Source organism: Cynoglossus semilaevis, chromosome 11, assembly GCF_000523025.1.
Source record: "Cynoglossus semilaevis isolate Cse_v1.0 chromosome 11, Cse_v1.0, whole genome shotgun sequence".
Taxonomy (NCBI): domain Eukaryota; kingdom Metazoa; phylum Chordata; class Actinopteri; order Pleuronectiformes; family Cynoglossidae; genus Cynoglossus; species Cynoglossus semilaevis.
Window position 1 is genome coordinate 15009441 of NC_024317.1, and position 26367 is coordinate 15035807.

General features: G+C 39.0%; 1 protein-coding gene across 1 annotated transcript; it reads left to right on the forward strand.

Annotated features, from left to right (window-relative positions):
- The first annotated feature begins 619 nt into the window (after nucleotides 1-619).
- Nucleotides 620-25094, forward strand: rspo4 (R-spondin 4). Its single transcript, XM_008320820.3, has 5 exons — nucleotides 620-1227; nucleotides 6981-7169; nucleotides 9297-9434; nucleotides 12099-12293; nucleotides 24029-25094. The coding sequence occupies exons 1-5, from the start codon at nucleotides 1143-1145 to the stop codon at nucleotides 24151-24153; spliced, it is 732 nt and encodes a 243-aa protein (XP_008319042.1). The 5' UTR covers nucleotides 620-1142; the 3' UTR covers nucleotides 24154-25094.
- Nucleotides 25095-26367: the final 1273 nt, after the last annotated feature.

Here is a 26367-nt window from a genome sequence, read left to right on the forward strand (position 1 = left end):
TACAGTTTTGCTATTTAAATCTAAGCTAAAAATTAAGAAGTATATATATATATTTATATTTATATATATATATATATATATATCGCCCAAGATTCCACAATTGGAAATACATGATAGAAAGGTAAACAAGATGAAGGTCTAAGTCCAAAAGGTGTAGTTTTCAGCTTGTATTTTTCAGCTTGAAAAGAATTGAAAACCATGAATAATTGTCCAGAATGAAAAGCCATTGCTGCCAGATATATTAAAAATATATTTGGTAATTTTTCATCAGAATATTTCAGGTTCCTTTACTTTTAAAACCATCACATACAAACGGTTCTGTATCCAGCTCCAAGAACGGCTCCTGGTGTTGAATTAAGACTTACAAACAGCCAATCACACAGAACCAGCTGCTGCACGAACATCGTGTGCAACGGTCAGACTTTAGAGCCTCGGTCTGTCTCCTCTCCGCACCAGCTGCTTTCCTTCTTTTCATGGTGGTCAAATAATTTTATTAACTGCACAAATTAAATAAGACTTCTACTGAAAACAGAGCCGTCCTCTTTAGGAAAACAATAGTAAATAAGAGCAATAAAAAGCCAGAGGAGACTGAAGAACAAGAGCAGGAGGGAGGCTGAAGCTTAGGCTGGAAATGTGGAACCACTTAGGCCCCGAGAGCCAATAAAGGGTTAAAGATGGCTACAGGATAAGTGTGGTCCGTTTATTGCAAATTTGACAGTGGTACTTAAATGGTGAGTTTTTACTCTGAGCCGCCAGTCAGAGGAAGCAGACCAGGCTCTCCACTGCTCTCCAAACTCTCTGGTGTTCCTCATTTTGCTCTGCTCCTCTTTTTTGTTTTGTAGTTGTTTTTTGTGGCTGCTTGTCTCTTTATCTCTGCCCTAAATCTTCTGCGTGAAACAGGACAAAAAGGAGTGGAGGAGTGTTTTTCCTGCGTCTGTTTCCTTTCCTCACCTTAACACTCCTGGTTTTCATCCCTGCCCTGGGCCTGTGAGATCACTTCATCTTCCTCCATCCCTTAATCACCTCAATGCTGCTCATCTCTGTGTCTTCTACTGTGGAACTAAAAGTTTGAGCTGACACGCCTGGAGTCCCTGCAGATGTCCAAAGCCTGGCACTGAAGCGGGCGCTTGCCAGCAGCCCAGATGCATTTGCGACTCTTTGCCTTTGTCATATCTTTGCTATGTGAGGTGATCAGGATCGGGTCTGGTGTCATGCTGAAGCAAAGTGGTGAGTGTGCCGCATTGATCGCCTTGAGGGGAGGGAAGCGTGAGTGTACTTTTATTAGTCAGTATTGCAGTTTCTTAGTGTTAACGCTGGTTTGGTTGACCCACGTGGTTTGAGAGAAACTGGGTTTAGAGTCACATTCACTAAAATCATAGAAACTGTTGATAAGAACGTGATAGGAAAACAATCTGGTTTATAACTATATCAGATGTACTGCAAGAGTATAGTAGTACACTTCCAGTGTATACTTGCAATATATATATATATATATTTATATATAGTATCCAAGCTAATTTTCATATGAACTATACTATACTGTACTTTACTTTACTATCTACTATATAGATTTTTTAAAGACTTCTACAGCCAGTACACATTTAACTACAAGCACAGACCTGAATTCATTATGTTGCCGTGACGTTTTACCTTTTATATTTTACTGCAACAAGGCTTCACCGATTTGATCTAATGCTCAATGACTGAGCATAAATATAGGCGTTCCGCGCTTTAGCTTCAACAACCAGAAGACGTTTATGACATGAAGTGGCTGCTGCAGAAGTCGAGCCACCGTTATATTCAATTTCAAATGACAGTTTTTCCATTTATTGCTCCAAATCTAGAGGAGAAAAAAAAACGTTTTATATCATTCTGCAAATCATTATAAATGTGGATCAGTGATAAATCTGGAATCAATTTTCTTTCCCTCCTGCGAGGCTCTTATGTTTTCATGCCTCACATGGATATCAGGGGCTGAACCGTGGTGTCGTTCCTTATTAGGCTCTGCCTCAGACAGTCCACAGTGGGTTGGGAATTCTGCTCCGTTGTAGTTAATGGATCTATATCTAATCCTCTCTTAAACCTCTTAGTCCTGACTAGAGCCACGCAGGTATGTAATGACCCTTAGTCACACGCACGCACGCACACACACTGACGTCTGGCATTTCCCCCAGCAATTTGGGAATAACAGAGCAGAACCGGGTCTCGTTTGCTTTGTTGTCGCAGCTACCAACGTTTTCCCTTTCGGCCCCGTCAGACGACCAGAGGTGAGGCATTAGATGATGATTAGAAGGGCGGCTTGGAACCATCAGCTGTCCCTGATTCTCATTCAACTTAATGGTTTGTGTCAGTGAAACTGGGCTGTGTCAAATTATCCAGGGTCAGTGAAGAAGGGAAATAACTGCTGGGGCGTGACCCCGGAATGGCGCGTTAGAGAAACTGTGCTGGACAAGGTGTGGGTTTAAAGTGTACGTTTAGGTGTCAGACTCAGACAAACAGTTACAGTATCGTCAGAAATATTAGAGTGGAGCTCATGGGGTGTATTTAAGTAATTAACAGTACTTCAGGGAGGTCTGATTAGACTCATCAGTGAAGAGTGAAGAACGTCTGAGGTCGATGGCTGGTCGTAGTCACCAATGGTCAACCTGCTGTCAGGACATGTGATTTTTATAGTTTAACTCATCTTTTCTTCTTTAACGTCCAGCACCATCTCACATTAACATTTCACAGCCAAACCTTTAGCCGAACGTACAAAATTACAAACTTTTATTTTGCATTTCCTAACACGGCAAACACTTTCAACTTTAACTTGTACCTGACGGTAATTGTACTTGAGAGGCATCATAAAAAAGAGTGGTGACAGAGCACACACACAGCTGAGGAGTGTTGGAGTCATTATGTCATTATCATGTCCATTAATACTGGGTCTGTTTTGATAAGATTCATCTGGATAATTCCCAGCACCTGTTAACGGTCGCTGGAAAATTGAAAAGGTCTGGTGGAGAAAAAAATATAACCAGATTTTATTACTACCTCAGAGTTCTTCAAAGCCTTTATTTAATTAGGAATCCTTGATTGGGTGAAGTTACATCTTGTGTAGAACGAGTGCACACTTCACAGTCAGGGAGTCACTTTGCTGGTTTGATTCCTGGTCCCTCAGTGTGGAGTTTCCTCCACGTCCTCCAGCTTTAAACATAGTCCATTAACATGAAGAATGATCTTACTCTAAATGGACCTTAGGTGTGAATTAGAGTGTGAACGGTTATGTCTTCATGGGAACATGTGATGCACTGGAGAACTCCAACTAATCAGTGTAGGAAGAACTTGAACAACCATGAACAGGGAATGTCTAAAGAATCAAACTCAGGCGCTCCAAAGATGGAGAGATGACCTTACGTCATCTGTGCCATATATCAACACTGCCTCTTGCTGTGCTCATCTGGTGGGAGGAGCTCCACACTGTGAAGAGTGTGCACCAGGTCAGTGACCTGTTGATAGGACTCACAAATCATTTCCCAGTGGTAGCCCACCTCTAACGTCTACCTTACACTAAGTCTGAAACTGATTTACAGTCAAAGGGCTGATGATGCTGCAGACGCAGCTGTCAACGGAACAGATGACACAAGTTCACACACCGTGGAGTCACGCTTTAATGAAAAGAAAGTTTCCCCTCAGAGGATATTGATTATTGACTAATAAACTACAAAATCTGTAAAATAGTGAACACTTTTCAATCATATTAGTCACAAGGTAGCTGTGGATTTATCCAGTTAAATCATGATTAATTAAGATTAATCAATATTGATTATGATTAATCATAAGAATTCCTAAATTTCTACTTTTTTCAATTTAAATTTTTTCTGAGATATACACAGAAAGACAGAAAGACAAATACCAGCATCTAGATCTTAGTGTTTCTCACCTGTTTTTTGTACTACTAATGCAAACACCAGAATTATTAGTAAAGAAAAAAAATCGAGAAAAATATATAAAATTAAACTGAAAATTTAGCTTCACGGAGTTTTTGATATTACTGTGAATTTAGAACGAGCCGACAGTTGCTCACAGCGTGTCAGTCGTCGACTTCTGCCTACATCAAAAAGTGTTTAAATAAGTAATCTAGTTTACGTCACATTATTAAGAAAAACAATTACTATTTGAACAGCTTTTGTCAAAACATAAACAGGAAATATCAGCAGGTGAAAATCTTTATTTTGGCAATAAAATACATTTCCTCAACCAGCAAAATTGGAAAAAAAAAAGACCCAAACCTACCGAGTTTGTAATATTTTATATTAAACGTCATAGTTTGGACAATTTGTAGGCAACATTTAAAATGTGAAGCTGTGCTGGAGCAGCTGGACGGGATCATCATGGAGTTTCTGCAGAGAGAGTATAAAGATGTAGCGCGCATATTTATTTCAGTCACTTGAGACATCACATCGTGTCAGCTGTTTTCAGTTGTACAGTGGTGCACACGTGTGTAATGAGGTTCTTCACATCTTGTGTTGTTTTATCACTCCACCCCCTCCCTGTCACTGTGTACTGTACACCAGGGTTTTACTGTCACTCTCTGGGCTTCAGCTTCAAACGCGGTGATGGGAAAATCACACCCTAAAAACAGGGTTCCTGCTACAGACAGAATAACTGTACTTTTTTGACCATGTCACAGCCACATTAGGTCATTGATGCGCATAAACAAGATGTTGACAGTGCATTTGAGGAAGAAAAAATGTCTCTTTATATGGGTTAAAATCATCTGAAGATGTTAATGTAAAATCAAACTATTGCAATGAAAACATTTTTATTTAACTGCAGGTATTTGCGTTTTTTTTTTTTTGGTTTTATGAAGCAAAATTAAAAAAAGAAAATCAAGTGCTAATTTCCATTTTTTCTAAAGGAAACAGCAAGCAAACAGGCAATAGTTTCCAAGGACAGAGCTACAAACCAGATTTTCTACTTCTTTATATTAACTGTATTGAAAAAATATAAATAAAAAATATTCAAAAAAAACAACAACTTTTACACGTATGAAGAATGTGCAGACTTTAGGATTTCTTTAGTTTAAGAATCAGTTTGCTTTTCTATGACTGATGCATCTAACATTTTCTCCGAGTCTTCAGAAAAGTCCGTGACTACAGTGACTTCTGGCTCCTTTGCTGAGGAAACCTTGTCTAATGCTGCACTCATTTTCTTTCTACCTTAATTTTCACCGTTTCCCGTCCTCAGCACATTATGTCCATGTAAGTGCAGTTTTAGTGTGGAAGCCCCCTTTCTACTCACTAGCACATTTTGCCAAAATCCCCAAAAGAGCTTGTTACACCTGGTGCTTGTTAAGAACCCAGTGCAATCCCATGCAGGGTCAGGGGTCACAGTTTTACGCTACCTAAACCTGCCACTCCTCTGAAACTCCCTTAAGCCTGCAGATCGATAGCACATGTGTAGAGAAGTGTTTTTCAGACTGCGGGCTCTGGGCCTCACAGTGAGGACCTGGAGCTCAGTGAAATGGGTCCCAGGGTTCTCTTGACATCCACCCTGGGAAAACCAGGCTTTTCTTCTTTTCACTGAACTGTTCTTTACCTCCTCTTGGTCTCTGTTCCCTGATTCTTTCCTAATATTATCGCTGCTCACTTCCCCCGATCAGCAGCTTAAAACAACAGGTTAAAGGTCATTACGAATGAGCTTTGGGCCCATTAACCTGTGCATGACACAGACTCCATCAAGGACCATACTACATGTGTCCTGCTACATCCTGTATGCTGTCTATTCTGGCTGAATATTACGAATAATATGTAATACATAATTATCTGCTAAACATGGTTTTAATGAGTTACACAATACAACATATATTAGACATTAGACATATATTTGGTTCATTGGATTCGTAAAAAAAAAAAGTTCAGTTTTCATATTTAAACTTTATGGGGTTTTTTTTTGTTAAAACTTTGTACTGTTATTAGTAGTAATTGCATATCTGTACTTCCTCCTGTGGATCTTAATAATCTATTACTGTATCTACATCCTTCCACTCTCTGCTCAGCCGTTCACGTTCTGAGCAAATGTGTCCAGTTTTTTCCACTTATCTCTTACCCTGCCTATTTTTCCGTCTGCCTCCTAATCGCCACTGACTTACAGCTATTCCTTCTATGTCTCCGGACACCTGGCAATTCCAGGAGCAGCTCACTCTTAAACATTAATATTTAAATATCATTGAAAAGGTGCAGACATTTGTCTAAAATATATTAGCCACATACAAAAGGTTGCTGAATACAGTTATATATTTCCCAAAGCCGCGGATGACTCCTTTGTTATAATTCAACTGAATGAGTAGCAACATCTGAAATAATAACTGTGTGAACACTTCTGAAAAAAGAAAAAAACTTTTTTTTTACAAATACAAATAATTAAATAACTAAAATTTTGGGGCTTTGAAAAGCACTTTTCCATATTTACTTATTTGTATATCATTAATATCTATAAACTAGAAATAACAGAGTGGCGCGTTGGCCCAGAGGCAATGTGTCATTGGTTTAGAACCACAGGGTGAAGCAGAAAATAGAATAGATTTTTTTTTCAGTGTGTGAAATTGACTGTTGCAATAATGTGCATTAAATTAAATATAGGTGATGTTTTTAGTAAAGAGAGTACATTCTTGAAATGTTAAAAATAAGAATTCGAGATTCGAAGTATTTATTTTTACACGCGCAGTACAACAACATGTTTCCCTGTGTAGTGAAATTCTCACTGCTGTCGGGCAGGAACGCCAGGAAGTCAGAAGTAAATCAACAAAAGAACAAAGATAAATGAAAAGATAAATGGGCAAATCATAAAATCAAATCTAAAAATATCCGGTGTATTTAACAGAATCAGACAGGAAATAAAGGACACGTACAGTAAGTCTTCTTCACCTCTATGTCTTCGTCCCTCAGCCTATTGTCCAAACTCATCTTGTTCCTCGTGTCCTCTGTTGTGTCCTGCAGCTCAAAGAGAGACATCAGAGGACTGTCGCAGCTGCCTGGAGTGTTCCCGTGACAACGGCTGTGTTCGCTGCCCCGAGAGGCTCTTCCTGTTCCTGCAGAGGGATGGGATGTCTCACCACGGCACCTGTCTCCACGCCTGTCCTACTGGACACTATGGACAGAGAGGAAAGGACATCAACCGCTGCATGAGTACGTTTCCCTGTCAGTTTCACAGACATGAATCCGTCGGGCTTCTGTCTCATTTGTCTTATTAGTCCAAGTCAAATTCACTGACCAGAAGAATACTGTCCTCCAGCTTTGTGGTAAATTCAACACAGACCTTTTGTGATGTTTTTGTCTTGAAACGTGACAGAAAGAGTTCAGTCATTTTATAGTCCATATACTGAAGGATTTATGAGCTGCAAACCGTTTAAACTGGCCTTGCTTCTTATCAAACAAAAACCAACAGAAAAATCAAATAAAACTGTTAGGTCATCGATGGCAGGGTGACAGTTTCTTAGTTATCTATGCTGTAGAAGCTGCTTTTTCATCTGCTGTAGACAATATGGAGAGTTATGATAATAAAGAATGTGGCCTAAAAATTCACTGACTCAAAGTAGGAGATTTAAGACTCTGATTGTCCTACCACTGAGGGGAAATCAGACTAAATATATTTTTAAAAATATAAAAACACTAAATCAAATACTGCTACTCGTTTTTAGGCTGGAACTCCAAGCACTTTAAACACAGTAGATTCATCAGCCAGTGTTGAACAATGGATTTAACCTAAAACTACTGTTGTACTGTGGTTTTTAGAGTCTATTATTTAAGAAATATCTTTTTATGTAAAAATCACATAACAGAACAGTCTTGTAAGAAGTTTGCTTTGCAAATTTGCTGCTTAAATAGCAGTCATAGGTAAAAAGAAAATTGAAGATCGCTAACCAGCATCAACTGTTTCTAAACTTAAAAGCCCTAAAAAAAAAGAATTAAAAATGAGACTGTAATCACAAAATCTCTAAATAATGATCTTAAATACCCTTAACTTTTATAAAATTATATATATATATATATATATATATAATACATACATTAAAAAACACAACATAAATTAATAATAATAATAATAATAATAATAATCAAACTGTCAAAACTGCTCTGAATCATGGTGCAGACCATCACTGTGATGACTCCTGAAGAAGAGACAGGATAAAAGTCAGTTACTGGGAAAAATAATGCTTCCAATACTATAACATGTTAAACAAAGGTCAGACTGAAACAATCAAACGAATAAACAATTATGTCCAAAGCTTGAAGAACTGGCTCAGGGTGTCCAGGTGTGGTGGTCTGCAGGTGGTCTGCCAATGGGTGGGTGGTCTCTAAGGCCAGACAGACTTGATTCCCCTCCACATGTTCCTGAAGTGCTGTCTTTATTTGTGCTGTTCCTCCTTATCAGCGACTGACGTGCGTCGCTGTACGCCCACCTGACTTGTAGGCAACGTCACTTGCTTCTGGTTTGGGAACACTGTCATAGTCCTTGTTGTAGTTCCACTCTAACAGGGCACAGCAGCATGTGTGTCTGTTCCCTCTGTAAATATGCTCCAATCTGTGGTTCCAAGACAGTCCTGCAGGACTACGGTGGCTGCTTCAGTCCACACCCAGAATAATCTTTGGTTTGGTTTCACTCTTTGGTTTAAGTCTATAAGCAGGGATCTGGGATAAGAGTCTTAGGAGGCTGCCACTGCTCAGACCATCTCCCCTAGTACTGCAACCAAGACCATCATGAACACAGTCTGTAAAACCTTCAGATTCTATGGGTCTGAGCTTATCTCATAAAGTGTTAGTGGGTGAGTGGGTGAGTCAGGGATTGAGAGACTGATTGTTTGAGTTAGTGAACAGATGAGTAAGTGATGCCACCCTATAGTTTGTTATTGTGAGTGGCAGAAGCTGGATTCTGTTTGTCAAAGATAAAACAGGAGATCCAGTATGTTTTCACACTCACTCCTCAAGGAGCACATTGGAATGTTAGAAGTCAGTGGGACATCTAGGTGGTCATCTCTTCCCAGGACCTCCACTGATTTGGCAGAAGGACAACCCCAAACTCCATCCAAACAAACTGTACAAACAAGTGTACAGATGATAGTTCTGTGGAACCTCCAGCTCCATGACCCCAGCCAGTCCTTCCCTCTCACCTGCAGTTCACCTTCAGGACTAAGGTGAACAGGAGACTCAAGTTTCCCCTGACTTCATCCACGGCAGATTTATGAGCAGACCAGATGTTAAATATTTGCATTTTGATCAAAAATAAGATCATTTTTCTTTCTCTTTATCTCTCAGGGTGTCGTTCCTTGGACTGTGAGCACTGTTTCAGTCGGGATTTCTGCACCAAGTGTAGGTCTGGCTTCCAGCTGTTTAAAGGCAAGTGTGTGACGACCTGTCCGAAGGGAACGTTTGCTCATCAAACAGACTGTTTAGGTGAGTGAGGAACATTTCCGTGCTTCATGTTTTCCACATAATCGCAGCTATTTTAACATAATCCTGATCCTCCTAAAAACTACAGCTTACCACAGTGTGGTGCCATGTGTTTGCCGCTGTCCTCTGATGCACCATATTGTCACCATATACACTAAATCACTGATGTCAAATGCAGGGCCTGAGGGGCCAAATCTGGCACGGTATTACTGTTAGGTCTCAAAGCCCTCAACAGATGTTTCAGTAAATAGAGGTGAAGTTATTATGTGTATATATATATATATGACCTTTTGGTCTATGTCTTTTGTAGTAAAATAGGTAGGAAGGTCAGTATTACAATGAAAGTCCACTTTCATTTCAAGTTGTAAGAATATATAAGGTAAACCAGTAACTGTAACCTTCAAAAACGTATCAATTAGATTTGATGCTTTTGTATAAAGTCAGCCCAGATTCCTTCCTTCACTTTTGGTTTTTTCAACCAAAGGAATTTCGAGTTTATCACGCAAGTGATGATTTAAAGGCTTAAAGCTGACAAAGCAATTCAGAGAACAGCAGAGAATGTGAGGGTGACTGTGGCTAAGCGGCGGAGATTCCAGGAGAAGATGGAAGGAATGTCGACAGAGTATTTGCAGTAGGATCATAACTTTAGCTGTACAACATAATGCGTAGATGTGTTTTTTGTGTGTTTTTTCAATCAATGAATGATTAGAAGAAGCCGGATGTTGACGTAATTGCAGATGTCCTCACGCTATGACACGACAAAGATGTGCAGAACAATGATGTCATCAGTCAGACATTTACAAACACATTCACTTTGTTTTACTGCTTCACACCTGCGTGTCGTAACATTTCATCCTACGACATATATTCTATCTTAGTTTACCGTTCTTTTTTCAAGTCACTGTGTGATGGCAGGGACCTTTAGCACGTTGACCTCAGGCATCTATAAAATGTAGGACCGTTCAGCGACGTCTGTCTGAGTGAGAGAAATCTTGAAGCTTTTAATGAACTGCAGATCTGTTCATGAACGAGCCTCTCCTTTTATCTGCCTCTCTGGCTCTTTCTCTGCCATGTCTCATGAGTAGACGGCTTAGTGTTTCATGGTTGTGAGGGTTTTTCTTCTTCTTTTCTTCCTCTCCTGTTAGTTCAAGCCATTTAGTGATAAAATGTCTAATGATAAAACACACCTGTTTGGGAAACGACGCTTTACTGGAAGAAGAGGAAACACGAAGTAGTCAGGAAATGTCTTGATCAAACTTCACTTTGTTGGGCTGGTGGTCACATGTTTGTGTCTCTTGAGTGTGTGTGTGTGTTTGCTATTCTTCAATGTCACGTTCAACAACTAATTATATTTTTATAATCTGCCTAAAACCAGAAATGTGTCTTAAACTGAGTTGTTCAGATTTGATTATAATAGCCCCTCCCACTTCACTGGTTAGCTTCACCTACACAACCACTGCCTGTGTGGGGGTTCTATAATGTACAACCTGAAAGCTAAGCACAGCTGCTCAATTAGCACAGGTCTAAATGTTTGGGTTTTTTTTTCAACTAAAGCACTTCTGTGCACAAAAACGTTAGCGCCCATTTTATAAGAGTGAGTGATTATGACTATCTGATAGGTCGAGGCTAAACTTTTAACTTAAAAGTGACAGTGGAATTCTTATTGTATAACACTAGAGCGTGCTGTCGGTTCTGGTGAATGACACTGAAAAAGGTTGATCAAATCAATGGTTTTATTGCCTAAAGTGTCTAAAATATATCAACATAGCTTAAAAAAATCTCAATAAACTATTATTAATATTATTTTGTTAGTTTTTTTACTAGTAAATACTAGTTGCATACTTTTGCAGTTTTGCCAAATATTCCCTATATTTCTTTCATTTTTTTTTAAATAAAAACACCAAAATACCATTTCTCCATGGAACCTGACACATACATGACTCTAAACAACAGAGAGGTTTTCCACAATTCTTCACCAAGTATTTTTCTATTCCATTCCTTCCCTCCGAGTAAACTCCGAGTTAAGCCCAGTCATCGTTAAGTGATTACTGCTAATGTCTTCCCGTCTTCCCACCTGCACCGTTTGTAGCTTCTGTTCACCGCTGGAATCATAGAAACATCTGCTTCTCATGCTGATTCCAAACTGGTCCTGGTATTTTCATCACTCAAAACAGTTTATCTATATAGTTTTTCCACTCTGTCACTTGATGTATTGATTAGGGAGACATTTTTATCTGGTCATGGCTGAGGCTGGTGAATGTTTCCCATTTTACAAATTCCTTCTGTGGCCAAGTCACTGGTGGAAACTGATGAGAAGACCCCTCTCTATTAAAACCACTTCCTCAGGTTATGGTTTGAAACCTTTTATTTGATCTTCATCATTGTTTCATTTTCCTAATGGAATTTCTGCCTTTTTCATGGAAAAACACATTTGTCCTCTCAGCAAAGCCGGTCGTTCCAATGGCAAAACTTTCCAGCACGAAGTAGAAAACAAAAAGATGTCGGAGTGTCCTCAAATGTTTCCAACACTTTCCGCTTTGATTATTTTCTATCAAAATGTTTTCGCCAATTTCTCTGGATTCATTGTACTTGACACTGATGGAATTTAAAAAGGTTTTAACTGGTTGGCCGTTGTTCAGTTATTTGTTCCTCTCTCTTCTCCTGTAGAGAACTGTCTCTTTGCTCCGATGGGAGACTGGAGCGAATGGAGCGTTTGTCTCCGAAACGGCGCCACCTGTGGCTTCAGGTGGGGAAGGCAGATGAGGAATCGGGGCAATAAAACCTTAGAGGAAAGAACAACATGGACTTGTTCATCAGTCAGTGAGACAAGGAGGTGCAGGATGAAGAAAAAATGTCCCACAGGTGAGAAAAGACAAAGAGACAAACACGACATATATATATAGATAGATAGATAGATAGATAGATAGATAGATAGATAGATAGATAGATAGATAGATAGATATAGATATATACCATATATATATATACATATATATATATATACAGTACAGTATATCTTCGATTGTGTTTGGTTTACTTGCTAATTCATGTAGCCGTAGCATGGCTAAAACTGTACAGAGGATGTGTTTTATCTCCAGCTTTATTCTCATCTGTTCACAGCTCATTAGACCAAATCACTGCTGAAAACACTATTTGACTTGAGTAGAGGTCAATCCGACCGTGTTATTCAATCTGAGGGGTTGGTGTCCATGTGAGTGTCCTCAGAAGACAGTCTGCACTCTCTGTCTGAGGTTTCTGTCCAGAGAGAACCAAGGTTACAGATGGAAACCCAATAGAAGGGAGTGACCATAATCAGTGCATGTGTCTCGCATGTCTCGCTCCCTGGACTAAGGACAGCCTTGCATTTCTTTATGTTGGCTGCTCTGCAGTGAGATATTATCTTAAATCATCGCACATCCTGAGCTTCATCAGAGCATTTTTATACTTTTATGTTTCCTCCTTCCAAGGCCATCCGGCCTCGCAGGTTTGCTGTAACTCATAGAAGTAGAATAATCGTGTCCAGAGGATAATGCTGCTCATGTGTTCTGTGTTTCTCAGAGTCCAGAGGAGCTTGAAAACAAACCAAAATATTTCGAAAGCTTTGTTTTAGGGGCAGGAACTGCAAAGAAAAATCTCTAATAGATTAGGGTTCCCTTTTTATTGGCTTTCTTTTAAAAATGCATTTTAAATTTAAACCGTGTTATTGTGATTTAAAAGTATTGCACAACTGTAATCCTCACGTAACATAGCAACCATACTGTCTGTGCCATTCATAACATGACTGAGAAGCCAGCATTGTAACCTTAAACTCTTGTTCTGTAAAGGAGGATCTGATGATCTAAGAGAATCACAGTTCAAGGTCAAATCCTGCAGATATTCTGGTTCTACCTACAAACACAGTCTGTTAACAGAGTGACAGCACAAGGTGTGAAAACAGAGGAACATTGTGTATTTAATAATCTCACGAAAACGCCAAAACGAATCCATCTTCAAAACTCATGTTTCAGTTTCTGAGTGTTATTATATATGTACCTTCCAGTGGACTCACCACCCACAGGAAGGTTTAGGGCTGTTGGTACGGTGCAGTGTGATCTGGGTGGCGACTGCTGCCCCTGCGACCCGGTAACGGATAAGCGGATGAAAATGGATGGATGGATGGATGGAGTGTTATTATATGTGTGTGTGTAGCTATACTTATGGGGACGCATCAGAAAATATTGTTTTATGGGGACACTTTGACCTTGTTGGAACATTCAACTGAGTTCAATGGATTTAGGATTCAAGAAGTGGTTGAGAGTCAGGATTAGAACTACGGTCAGATTAGAGTTAGTGCACAGATTAATATTTGGCTGATAGAAGTATGTTTGTGAAATTCTAGATTAGGGTAAAGTGCTGACAAAACACAGAAACTAGTGAGTGTGTGTGTATGTGTATGTGTGTGTCCTTCCAACCTTTTGCAAAAAAGAAGGAAAGCATGTCATTTGAGGTAATTATCATTATCATTGTCAGATCAAATGTCCGTTGGCATTAGTGCAGAAAGAAATCTGATACAAGAGAGTCTGGCGCGGGAATCCTGCCGTGGAACCTAATAGCACACATCTGGGATGAAAGGACATTGTGGCATTTCCCTGACATTCTTCCCTTGCTCCAGATTAGATGACTCTAGTCTTTTCTAATTCCTCCTCTCTTGCCTTGTTATTATTTTCATATGATGTGGAAGGACATGGGTCTCGTCTCCTTCTCCTCCTGCTCACCATTGGCAGCAAACTGCCGGGAGCTAATTCAGTGAAGGCGTTTGTTGCTTGTTTTGTGGGTAATGTAACAGCAACGTCACACACATGAAATACGCCCTGGTATCATTTGCGTATCACCATTTGAATCTTGTCTGTCATTCTATTGAGAAATAGCCCGTCTGCTTTAAAAACCTAATGACCGCTCCAAGTGTTCAGAGTTGCAGATGTTGTTCTTGCAGGTCCTGGCTCACCACACAAATGTGAATTCTGGTTTTGGTCAAAAGAAGTAATGCTTTAAATTACACTAAGTGCTAACACATCTTCATCCAGTGTGTCAGCATACCAGCATTTGTTACTGGGCACCAAACATGAAGTAGGGCAAAGACTGGACATTGTAAGAAAGGAGGAATCATTTGATCTAATACAAGATATAAAAAAAAATAGACACAGAGTTAACAGTTGTTATTAAACTATGACTAACCAGACATGAAATTGTTGCTAGAATAAGATTTAAGGAAGTTGTTCAACAAACACCTTGTTATATTGGCCTGCTGTAGATCTGGGAACGGCAGAAAGAAAAAATGATTTTAAAAAAAAATTTGTACAGGGATCTAACAAAACCCAAAAACACTTTTGATGTGAGCGGAGTTAGTTTCTCTTTAACATTTACATTACAAGTAAACTCACATGTGATTAAAAGGAATAAAAACTTGCAACATATTCTTCTTAAGGAATATTAACAAATAATTTTAATTTGCCATCAAATGTAAATAATAAAAAAAAAACACTTCTGAACTAATAGCAGTTGCTTCATTTCCAAACACTGTATGGTGAAAAAATAGGAATAAATGTTTTGGGTTTTTTCTCAAATATTGCCAGAAATGCTGAATGCATATATATATATATATATATATATAAACACTGTGCAGATCTTTGACTCAAGTCACCCTTACCTTCTCAAAGCCGGCAGAATTACAACTGCTCTGTAACCTGTTGGGATAAGTCTGTTTCTGTTTGAATCCACTTTTACCTCTCAGACTTTACAGTTCCACATAACGCGGCACTTTACATTGTGTCCACATGTTCACCTCACACAGCCTTAATGTTTCTTTTTCTGTTGTATTGTGTATATGTAGCCCAAATGTAAAGAACACAGTTTGTCACAGTGAGCGTTTCTGTCTGTACATGAAACAAAAAAAAAAAACCCTTTCAACAAAGGAAAAAACTAAAACCACAGAGGAGGGATCCCTGGTCCAGGGTGAATATATATTTGTTCAGGTCGTTGAAGGCTGCAGACAGATGTTTGGAGTTAGTGTGGAAGCTTATTAAGTTGTATTTATGGTGCTGATAATCTAGAGGAACTGATTGATTCAGCTCCGTTTCAGAGAGAGCACACAGCAGTGGAGCTCCTCTTTAGGACACAACACATTTTCCCTGCAATAAAACAAAAAGAGCTGCGTTCGCCTCTGCTTTACGACGTAGTGCAAAAGAAACGCATGGAGGAGTAAAAGAGTGGACGTGCACTCATTTGCAACCGACCTGTCTAATGACCATTTGTACTTTTACCCTGTAAATTCTGCGTAGTTTTCGATTTCCTGAAGCTTTTATAATTTAAATGAGCAGATATTACTACAAAAAAGCTAAACATTAATCATGCGAGTGAGTAATCTTGGATAGAGATTACTAACGCAGCTGTGCATCAGTGTTTAATGTACTAACAGAAATAAAAAAAATCAAGCCCAGCCATGGTACACTCTCACAGCAGACTCATGCTTCTGCACGCCATGGCTGGCTCGCCAAGAGTAAGTTCAAAACACATTTTAGGTCTGAAAATAACTCAGCAGGGTGGCCCCAGTCAGATCAGAGAGTCTCAGAGCATGTGTCTACTGTATTAAAACCTAATATTGAGAAGTACTGGCCTCCACTTGTAAAATTTTATTTAACACCTTCATTTAAGTTTGAAAAACCTACTGCTAGTTTGGGTTCTGTAGCTCCAAACCCAAATCGACCGTGAGCCTTTTGAGAACCACATACCAACAGTTTAGTAACTGAGCAGAGTTGTATTGAAAACCCTGTCTTTATGTAGTTTTGTAAAAATATAAATAAATTTAAAAAAACTTCCGGCTCTTATCTGTTGGCTCTTATCAAAAGTCACCACCTTTTAGAGTGTTTACCATCTGTGGTACAACTGATTTATCTTGGCATTTTAAAAACCAAGAGGTTAGGTCAGGACTCACAGATGTCTCCAAGATTATTATCAGACAATTCCACCCAATAATAATGAACCATTTTAGACCTTTTTGACCAAACTTGAGTAGAAACCTGTTGAATTGATTGAAGCTCAGGTGTGGTCAGACCTAAAGGGTTCTGCCTCTATACCAACATTTTCTGACAATTGTAAATTAGCTGCAATAAATTGTCTGATCAGTGGATACCAGTCCGTTCTTTGTCCTTTGATCTCAAGATTGAAGGATGAACCAAAAGATAGATTTGAGTTCTTACTGTGTTCTGTGGACGGTACTCTGCTCTGTGGTATTTGGGTTTGTAAATGAAGTCTGAACTAATCAAACCAACACATTTCTGATGAAACATAAAACCCTAGTTAAAGACAACAGCAAATCTGAAGCCTCCTGTCTTCAGCCTTTCTAGATGAAATGTAGACTAGATGTAAGGGTGACCCTGGACCATGAACACTTTAAAATACATTAAGGCCCATCATTATTACTGGCCTTACTTACGATGTCAGTCTATTGAGGACTAGGGTTAACCCTGATCCTTGTTACAGCTGGCATCAACTGTCTGGTATCAACTTTTTTAACCATCAATCAAGGCCACACTTCTGCTCCTTGTCTTTAAAGACCCTAACGTTTGAGACACAACTGGATTTGTCCACTGTGGCCCAGTTGGACAAACTGGTTCATCGGCCCAAAAATTGCCATTTGTTGCTACATCGTCACTTTTGTGAGTAGGTTTTCTATAATTTAGTATAGAACCCAAATCAACCAGCTTCTCCATTAAATACTGGATGAGCTCCATGAACAGAGACCACATTTGTGACTTTTTCAAGTGTATTTGTGGTTAGCTACACACTGATATATCCCAGATCATAGTCTTTACTGGAAAAAAAAAGCTCATTATCTGGTCTGGCACAGTAACGAAACTCAACCGAGTCCTGGGCCACACCGGATGAATTATCAGCGCATCTGCGTCCCCGAGCGTCGTCCCTTTTATTTAGCGTGCACATGTTAACAGATTTGAGCAGCCACTCTTTAAGCAAGCGACACACATCTCACGCGAGCTCTCCTTTGAGAATCGACCTCACGCCTATTTTTACCACAGACCGCCAACAGTTCCCAAGAATATAGACGTTGAAATATGTCCTTGGTTGCTGTTTTGATGTCTTTATCTGTTGCCAATCTCACAAACAGGAGGTCTGTAATGGCTTTAATGTTCGAGAAACCAAACATCAAGGACATGGATGCAAAGTTAAACAACTAAAGACTACTGACATTTAGTGGCGGCAGCTTGAGAAAATGTATATAAAATATGTTGTCAGTTTTTCTGTCTGGCGACACCAGCTGCTGAGAGACAGTATGACACTAACATGTGAACAGCTCTTAAAAATATCTGTGATCTGTGATAACAGTTACAGACAGTGGATTCATTAATAGTGTGAGATCTTGATTTTATGACTTTACAGTGACAGAAACCTGCAGACTCAGATCAGACGAAAAGACGGAAAATATCAACTTGTAATAATGCGATCAATCATCAAGGTCACTGAGTGCATTGTGGGAGTTTGGCCAACAGTAAAAGATTCACCGAGGTAGAGACAGTTTTCGGTCTGACTGAAAGTCATCGAGCTTCAGAAAAACCGAACCAACAGTAATAAAGGTTCATTATTGAATATAGACTTTTGTACATTTTGGATTATGTTCCATTAGAGGTAAAATAATATTCAGTTAGAAATCAGAATCGAAACTGCTTTCTTGATCTCCGAGGCAGAATCGTTGAAATTCAAAATAATAAAAAAGTTAAGTAAAGTTAAGCTTTATCTGCTTCATCATCACAACAATTAGTTTGAATGTTAGAATATTTGTGTTGCTGAGTGACTTCACTTTATTTCACGTTGCCTTCCAACAGAAAAGAGTCACACTCACAGACTTATACACATGGTGATGACCTGAGAGAACAAATGAAAGGCTGCAGGACTCATGACTCGTGAGTCAGTGGGTCTCAAATGTCCAGGTCTTTTTCGCAGTCTGAGAACAGATGTTCATCAGATACTATTGTCTGTCTTGGTTTATTTCCCAAATAGCTTTTGTCTTCAGTGAAGTTTTAATATCAAACTGAAAGTAAATCATGTTACCATGAGGGCTGAGCCAATCATTTTCAGCTCTTTTCCCAGGACTTTATAATGTGATTGTTTCATCTTGGCATGTGTTCTTTTCTAAAAGCTTTTCTTACTTCATACAAACATCTTAGAGGAGTTTCGCGATTTCACCCCAATTATACAGAGACAGCTGGTAGACTGGATTATATAAGGCATCTGAGCTGCACAGTGTTGGATGGTTATATTCAGATATTTTTACTGTTTTAATAAGAAGATTATTGAAGACTATTTGTCCTTTACCAGAGACATCTCACGTTTTAACGCTCCTTCTGTAATGTAAGATCTGAACAGTGCAACACTGTGTGACTTTCTGCTTTAGCTGCACATGGATGTGGACAAATCTTACATTCTAACACAACACAGACTTTGAGCTGAAGCACATTTTCTCATGTATCATATGCATTAAGTTACAGCACAGTGATCCGGCTGCAGACGTGTCCTCGGGGCAACTAAAGCCTGCCTTGGCAAGTACTCATTAGAGAACAGGCAGCTTTCTGCACTACGTCTTTTTTTTTTGTCTCATTCTCCCTCATTCTCTCCCGACACTGCTTTGAAAATTAAAAAAAAAAAAAAAATGTTTTTTCCTGTTAATCCTGTTAAACCTTAAGTGCCACTGATCAACCAAACACTGTTGAAGTGTTGTTTGTTTTTTATCATTGTTAAAAAAATGCCAAAAGATTTAAATTGGTGTGATAGTGAATCAGAAATGGTCCATCACTACTGTAAACCATAAATCATAGCAGATCTCACTGCTGTCTTATCAACCTGTTATTCTCCTGTCACAAATCACTGCCATTTTCACTGCATTTCCTGTTCTTTATTTATATTTGTTTTTGTTTTTTTAAATAATAATACTTATTCTCGTTCTTCACTTCCTCTACTCCCCCAGCTTTATCATTCCTCTTGCCTCGCTCTTATTTACACACTTTGTTTTCTCTCTTGCCTTTGCTGACATTCCATCTTCTTCAGTGTATTTCTAAAATTGATCCTGGAGTTATAAATATTAAGAAAAACAGAGCAGTGATGGGATAACTAAAAAATTGATTTGCTGTTGAGTCATGATGTTGACATCAACTTTTGGATGCCTGGATGTTTACGGTTCAATCACCCATTTCATCACTTTGGTCTAGGTTTGATTATTCAAACAATTATTGAAGGATAAACCGTGATATTTTTGCCAGTTCACAATATTTACACCAGATGAGGAATTTGTCTGACCGACTGTTTTTATTCTCCCGTCTTTGTCATTAAAACATTTTTAAAAGATTCACTCTCCCTGGGAATGTCTCAAAAGTCAAATTGATATGTTGGCTCCAAAGTTTGGACCAACACTAATGGTTAGCAGAAGAATGGCTCCGTTGGTGGCTTTGATGATGTTCTCCAGACTCATCTGACAGCTGTCATGAGCTTCATATTTGTGGCTTTGAAAGAAATGTACCACAACATGGATCGATTGTCATGAGATGTTCTAAATGTCATCAATGTCCCATTTGAGGAAAACCTCACCCTATTATGTCCAAGTCAAAATATATTGTGAATCTCTTCTAAATCCAGAGCATTTCAATCTGCTCAGATTCAGTTGCATGTTTTAATATTGCTCATATATTTTCCGTATGGCTAATACACAAATGCTAACTGGGAAGAAAAATCTGTTCCCATTGTGTTTTTTCCCCAAAATGTTCCCAAGAAATTCCACAGCTGTCGGATCCCGAGCAGCTAAACCACAGAATCAAACGTGCCAAAGTCAAATTTACATCCTTTTGTGCGAGGTTAGGGCTCCTGCCCTCTCACTGTATTGTTTCCCTGTAGGGGTGCGTGTTTGTTTGTGTAAGTGTATGGTTGTTTTTATCGTTTCCAGTGGTTAGGTTCATTGGCACACATGGCTCCTTGCTACTCTGAAACACTGATTTATCACTTATCATCCGTTATGCTGATGAACACTGCTCGTTTCCCAGCACAACATGTGGTTCTGGGTGAAACTACACATTGTGCAAAGACTTCTTTCAGCCTCAGGAGGAAAATATAACTTTTTTTTTCTTTTTTTCGGCCGTGGGGTTTTCTAGAGAAATCTACCCTTTTCATAAGCTTTTTTTCACAAACACTTGCAACTGGGGAGTCCCTTTTGTGAGATGATAAAAAGGAGGCTCAAAGCATCCACGAAGTGCCCCTGTGCTTTCTTGAAAGAAGCCTGAAAACACGCCACCACTGGAACACTCCACTGGACGAAAAAGGCTGCATACACAGATATTCTGAGACTAAATACTTGGACTTTATACAGAATTCAAAAAGCCTCTGAACACTTTCACATCAGGATAGTCGGGGGATTCAATTTAACGCATCCATGGATGCTGCAAAATTTCACAGCTACATTAGTTTGGGCTCATAGTAGACCAAACCACTTGGAAAACCTCACACAGTAACAAAAGCTGATCAAGAAAAAAAAAAAACAAGAACGGAGAAAACCTTGGCCAGAGTCAAAAACTGAAATTCATATTTTTAAGTGTTATGTGAACTCCCACAAATTCTCCACAGTTAAAAATTGACTTTTATGTTTCTGATTTGTTGTTTTCCTAAATGTTAAAAAATAAAATAGATACAATTGGTATTTTATGGTAAATCTATATCTATATTTTGGAAAGTGCCAAAAATATTTAAAAAATATATTAAAACATAGCATGCAACTTCACCACTAGATGTTGCTGAAACTAACACAGTATGTCAGAGGTCACCAACAATATTTGACACTAGAAAAAATAATTAAAAATCATATTTTAATCTATCAGAATATAACTAAATAAATAGAGAATATAGATAAATAAACACAGTCATAAAGGGTGTACATTACTAATAGTTATTTCACTCTCAGTTGTTGTTTTTTTCAGTTGCTTTAACAGTGGAGACCACATGAGATAATTTTCTCTTTGATATTCACAATTTTGGAATCCAGACGCTGGCCGAAATGGCCAGTCCGAGGGCCTTGATTTGGCCCATGGGCCGTCAGTTGATGATCACGTATGTCTTCGAAGTAAGGAGCAATAATTACTGCCAGTGTTTGTGCTGCTCTTACAATAGAATTGTCCTGCATCTTGTGAATGTGAAAATACTAATGTTTTAACTGTGGATTATTTTCCAGTGGAAAAGATTTAAGTCCAGGGAAGAGGCCACTTCAGGACTGATGTAGACCTAGTTAACCCAAACCATGTGAGTTAGTTATGTCAGAAAGTATGACCATGCATACAGTGCAGACACACACACACACCAGTCTGCTTATACTTACAGTGCGTAAAGACAGATTTACACTACACAGGCATCTCGGGGACAATCCGCCTACAAACCTAATCACCAACAACGGCAGCATCCAAAATCAAAGACACTGCAGCATCACTGGTAATGAAGGACAGATTAGAATAATGAAGACATGACGAGGAGAGGAGAGAGGGTGATGGAAAAGGGAGAAGGAAACAATTGATTTGTGGAGAAGGATAAGAGGAGTTGAGGGGATTAAAAATCCTGATTTCTACAGCATGGCTCTCTTTACTAACCAGGGGCAGATGACAGTGCAGCCGCTCTGCACATTAGCTCCGACTGAAGGGAGAGAAGAGACAAAGTCTGATGAAAACACGTGAACTGACCGTGGCCCCTGACACAAGCAGTAAACACAATATTTTTCAAAGCAACGTGTGAGGAGCAATCAGCTACCGTCCTCCAGCGTGGAATTAGGATTTTCTTTCTCCACCAAGCAGCTTAGATGCCGTGCCAACATCTGGTCAGAAATCAGGATGTGTTGAATTATGCTGTGGCTGGAAAATCTAGGAATTCCTCCTCCAACACTCTCCGGAAACACAAGTGATGTTGCCTCCAGGGGAGCGGTTTAGGCTGTAATTTGTTTCTTAAGCAGCTTTTTTATGTTGTTTGTAGAAATCTTCATGTTCCAAAAGTCATGGTTTGGTCTCTGTGGCTACATTTTTATGGTTTGCATGCAACAAAAAACTGGTTGCTGGAACAACTAGAGGTCTAAAGGTAGATGCTCATACGGGAGGGCCCGTGGAATCGAGAACTGCAAATACAAGGCTGCAGAGAAGGTTTGGACTGTGTCTGTTCAACAAGTTTCCACGGTGACTGAGACACGTCACGTGTTTGCAGGTGAAACGGCTCCTGTTATTGGCCTGGACTAAATGTCAGTCTTCTCTATATAAAGCCTTGCAGCCTCACTAGAATTATTTTAAACACAAATTAAGGGTAATAGTTCCAAAATTCCACCACTTTACTGTGGAGCTGCCATAATTACAACCAGAAGTTCTGAATGAAACACTTGCAGTGGCATCAGAAAGGATTAGAGGAAAAAAGGTGATTGTTGTTGTAAAGTGTAGATGTTCCTATTTTGGGATTTCTCCTGAAGACACTGACGTCCATTATGCAGTGCATTTATTGCTGAAAATATTTTCTCATGCTGTTCATTTTAAAGGTCTCTTTAAAGCACAAGATGTTGTTGCCAATGTTGAAGGTTGAAGTAACAGCCAGTTTTATATGAAAAAGACAATTGAGTTTCTGTGCTAATGTGAGCAAAGTTCTGAGGATGGAGAATGTGACTGAACTGGGCTGACGTTCATGTTTATACAGAAAAGCCAGGACCAGTGAGTTTCAGTAGTTTAACATGTGGCGTTTCTTGCCAAAAGAAAAACATTGAATGGTGTGTTTTCTTTCATATAATAATTATTTGAAAAAAAAAGAAAAACTGCCCCAATCCTGATATTCTTGCAGAAATTGAAAAAAGACACATGCAGATCTTCATCAACAATTTGTTAAGTTTAAAGACTATAAATGAATGACATTGTATAATCTCTTTAACTCTTTCCACTCTTTAAAATAGCATAAAGCAATATGAACATTTAACTGACCCTCCTGCAAAAAAATAAATTAATAAATAAATAAAACTTGATTTTAAGCCATTTGCTGAAAAACACCACATGTTTCAGTTGAAAAAAGGTCTTAAACTCCTGAGCAGCAGAAACAGAGAAGTTATTTTGGTGTGGAAGATTGTGTGAAAGATTTAGAAACAGTTTGGCCACAGGTGATTGAAGAAGTTGAGTTTGATGCTCAAACACGTCGGATGTGCAGAGCAGCTGTTTGACATGACACAGTTCTGCTGTTGAGCCGTGGAGGTGAAGAAAACCTCTGGCCCTGGAAGCAGGCACATCCGTGTAAAACTAATCTGACACAGTTTTATGGGATCAACTGGAGTTAGGTGAACTCAGCTGATATGAAATGATGAGAGACACTCAGAGGTCACAACTCTTCCATGAAGAGTATGTTTTGAAACCACCATTCTTTATCTTTTTTTTAATATCTGGAAAACATCACGCCATGTTCTACAAGTTATATGATGCAAAATTCATGAAAAAGTGTAAACTATAAATTTTAAATCAAATGATGTACAATTTTTCATCATTCTTTTTTTTTCAATATCTCAGAAGGAAGAAGAAACAAAAAACCTGGTCTCGGGAGGAAAAGAGAGAGAAACCGACTACGACTGCTTAACATTGGCAACTCCACCAATGCAACAACAGATGTCGCTGTCATGCACATGGAGACCTGAAGACTTAATGGACACACATCTCATCAAACCACGTGTCATCAGATGCTTTTCTTCAATAAAGAATAAATAAAGACCAGGTTAGTGTTTCTGACATTTCCCAGTACACAGACACTGCCCTGTAGTGTACGTTTAAAATCATAACTGTGGTTAATATTCATGCAGGACACATTAAACACTGTGTCAAAACATCTAACAATTATCTCAGAGTTGGAAAACACATGTATAAAAATCCCACTAGAAGGAAAACACGGAGAGACTTATTCACTTTTGTTGTCCTTGTAAATATGTTACACAACTTTTGATGTAAAAGTCCTAAAATAGTCTGAGATGAACAGCTGACATAATATATGCCACAAGTGTTGCATTGACTAACTCATCAGCCGTAGAACCTACTCAACCAGGCCATAAAAAGGGATTTCCGACTTTTGTCCTTTATATTTGTCCATGTCTCTGCTGATCCAGTGGAGTTTTCTTCCAACAGGAATGTACGTGTAGTATTTAGTAAACGTATATAATGATGCTGCTGCTGCTGCCACATGGTATAGAGCCTGTTTACATGTTGTTGTAATGACTGCAGTTCTGTAGCTACATGCAGTTTCTTGAAGTTGTTGAGATCCTGTCCAGTTAATGATTGAAGTACAGAAACGATCTGTGTGAAAATAAAAAGGTTAAATATTAGTGTACACAGGTGTCTGGTCCATCTGTTCTGGAAGGAAAGGTATTATATTTAATTTCATATTTTATACCTACCCTCAGAAGTGCAGACACGAGTCACATGACTTCGACTTTAGTCATTATTTCTGTTTTATCTAATTCTGAACGATGATTTATTTTGAAAAATTACCGGCTTTTTTCCACCGCATCTCTCTAATAACTTACACTTGATGCATGTCAAGATGCTTGCCTCGGTCAAATGTCTTACCTACATCCAGGTCCGGAGTGGGCCCCTTTTTCGGCCCGGGTGTTTCATGCCCAAACCCGGCCCACTTTGCTATGGAATATATATATTGGATATATAATATGTCGATAATGAAATACAATAAAATCTTGTTTAAAACTGAATTTAAATGTGGAACGCGGTAAATTATACACTTGATGCAGTAGGTGGCAGTGATGTTCCTTAATGCAGACTTCTAGGTTGGCTTAAGTGGAAAAGAAGAAGACAACACGCCACACCAAACATAAACAGACGCCAGGATATTTTGCGACTGTGATTCATCGGGAAGTCACGGGTGAATTTGAACGGGGAAGATAGTGGGAGTCCACAACGCCGGCTGCAGCATCTCACAAACTGTGCAGAGCTTGGGATTTTCTAAAACCGCCGTCTCTCGTGTTTACCGTGAATGGTATGAAAGCCATAAGACGTGCAGTCAGCGGGGGACCGGCAGCAGATAGCGTCTTCTGGGTGAGAGTAGAGAGAGGATGATGGAGCATGTGGTGGAGGCTAACATCCAGGTTACGACCGATGAGATCCAAGCTCTGTACAACATCAGCAGACCAGAGAAGCCCATCAATCTCAGAGGAGGACGTTGAAGCGACTGGGCTACAGTCATTCAGGCCAAGGTCCAAATTGTCGGTGCTCATTTGCAAGGACGACACGGGAAAAGAAACGTCTGTGCACGGTGTGTGCAGGGACAATATTTAAGGTCTATGTCATATTGTCACATTTTCATAGTAGTCTTAGTTGTTGATCTTGTTATCCGCATTTCTACAGCCGTTTCCCACGGCAAACACGAGGAACTTAAGGCTATCTCAGAATAAATTAAATAAGTTTATTTATTATTTAATATTTCAATGTACAGTTTGTTTGGTTTGGGGTATACAGTACTTCATGTACTAGTACACTATCTTTATTATGTAAGATATTTCGCAGTAGAACGTATATCAGTATTACTCTCCTTAGTTTGGATCAAGTTTTCTGACATGCTTTTTTAAGGAAAGATGGATGAATCACTGCGGCAGCCACTTCTTAAACCTACCTTTTTTTATAAAAAATGTATTTTTTTATGAAAAACCTTTTAAAAGAAGTTTATTAAAAATTTTTTATACAACTATTTTTTATAATGTTCAAACTTTCCCTTACAACTTTACAACTTCTTATTTTTATTGGTCGGAGGCCTGCCTTCTTAACATGTCTAAGTGAACGGAGAGTTCTGATCTGGGGAAGGTGACCTAGTTCACCGGGTGAATAATCTTGCATTTTAGTGCATTTCG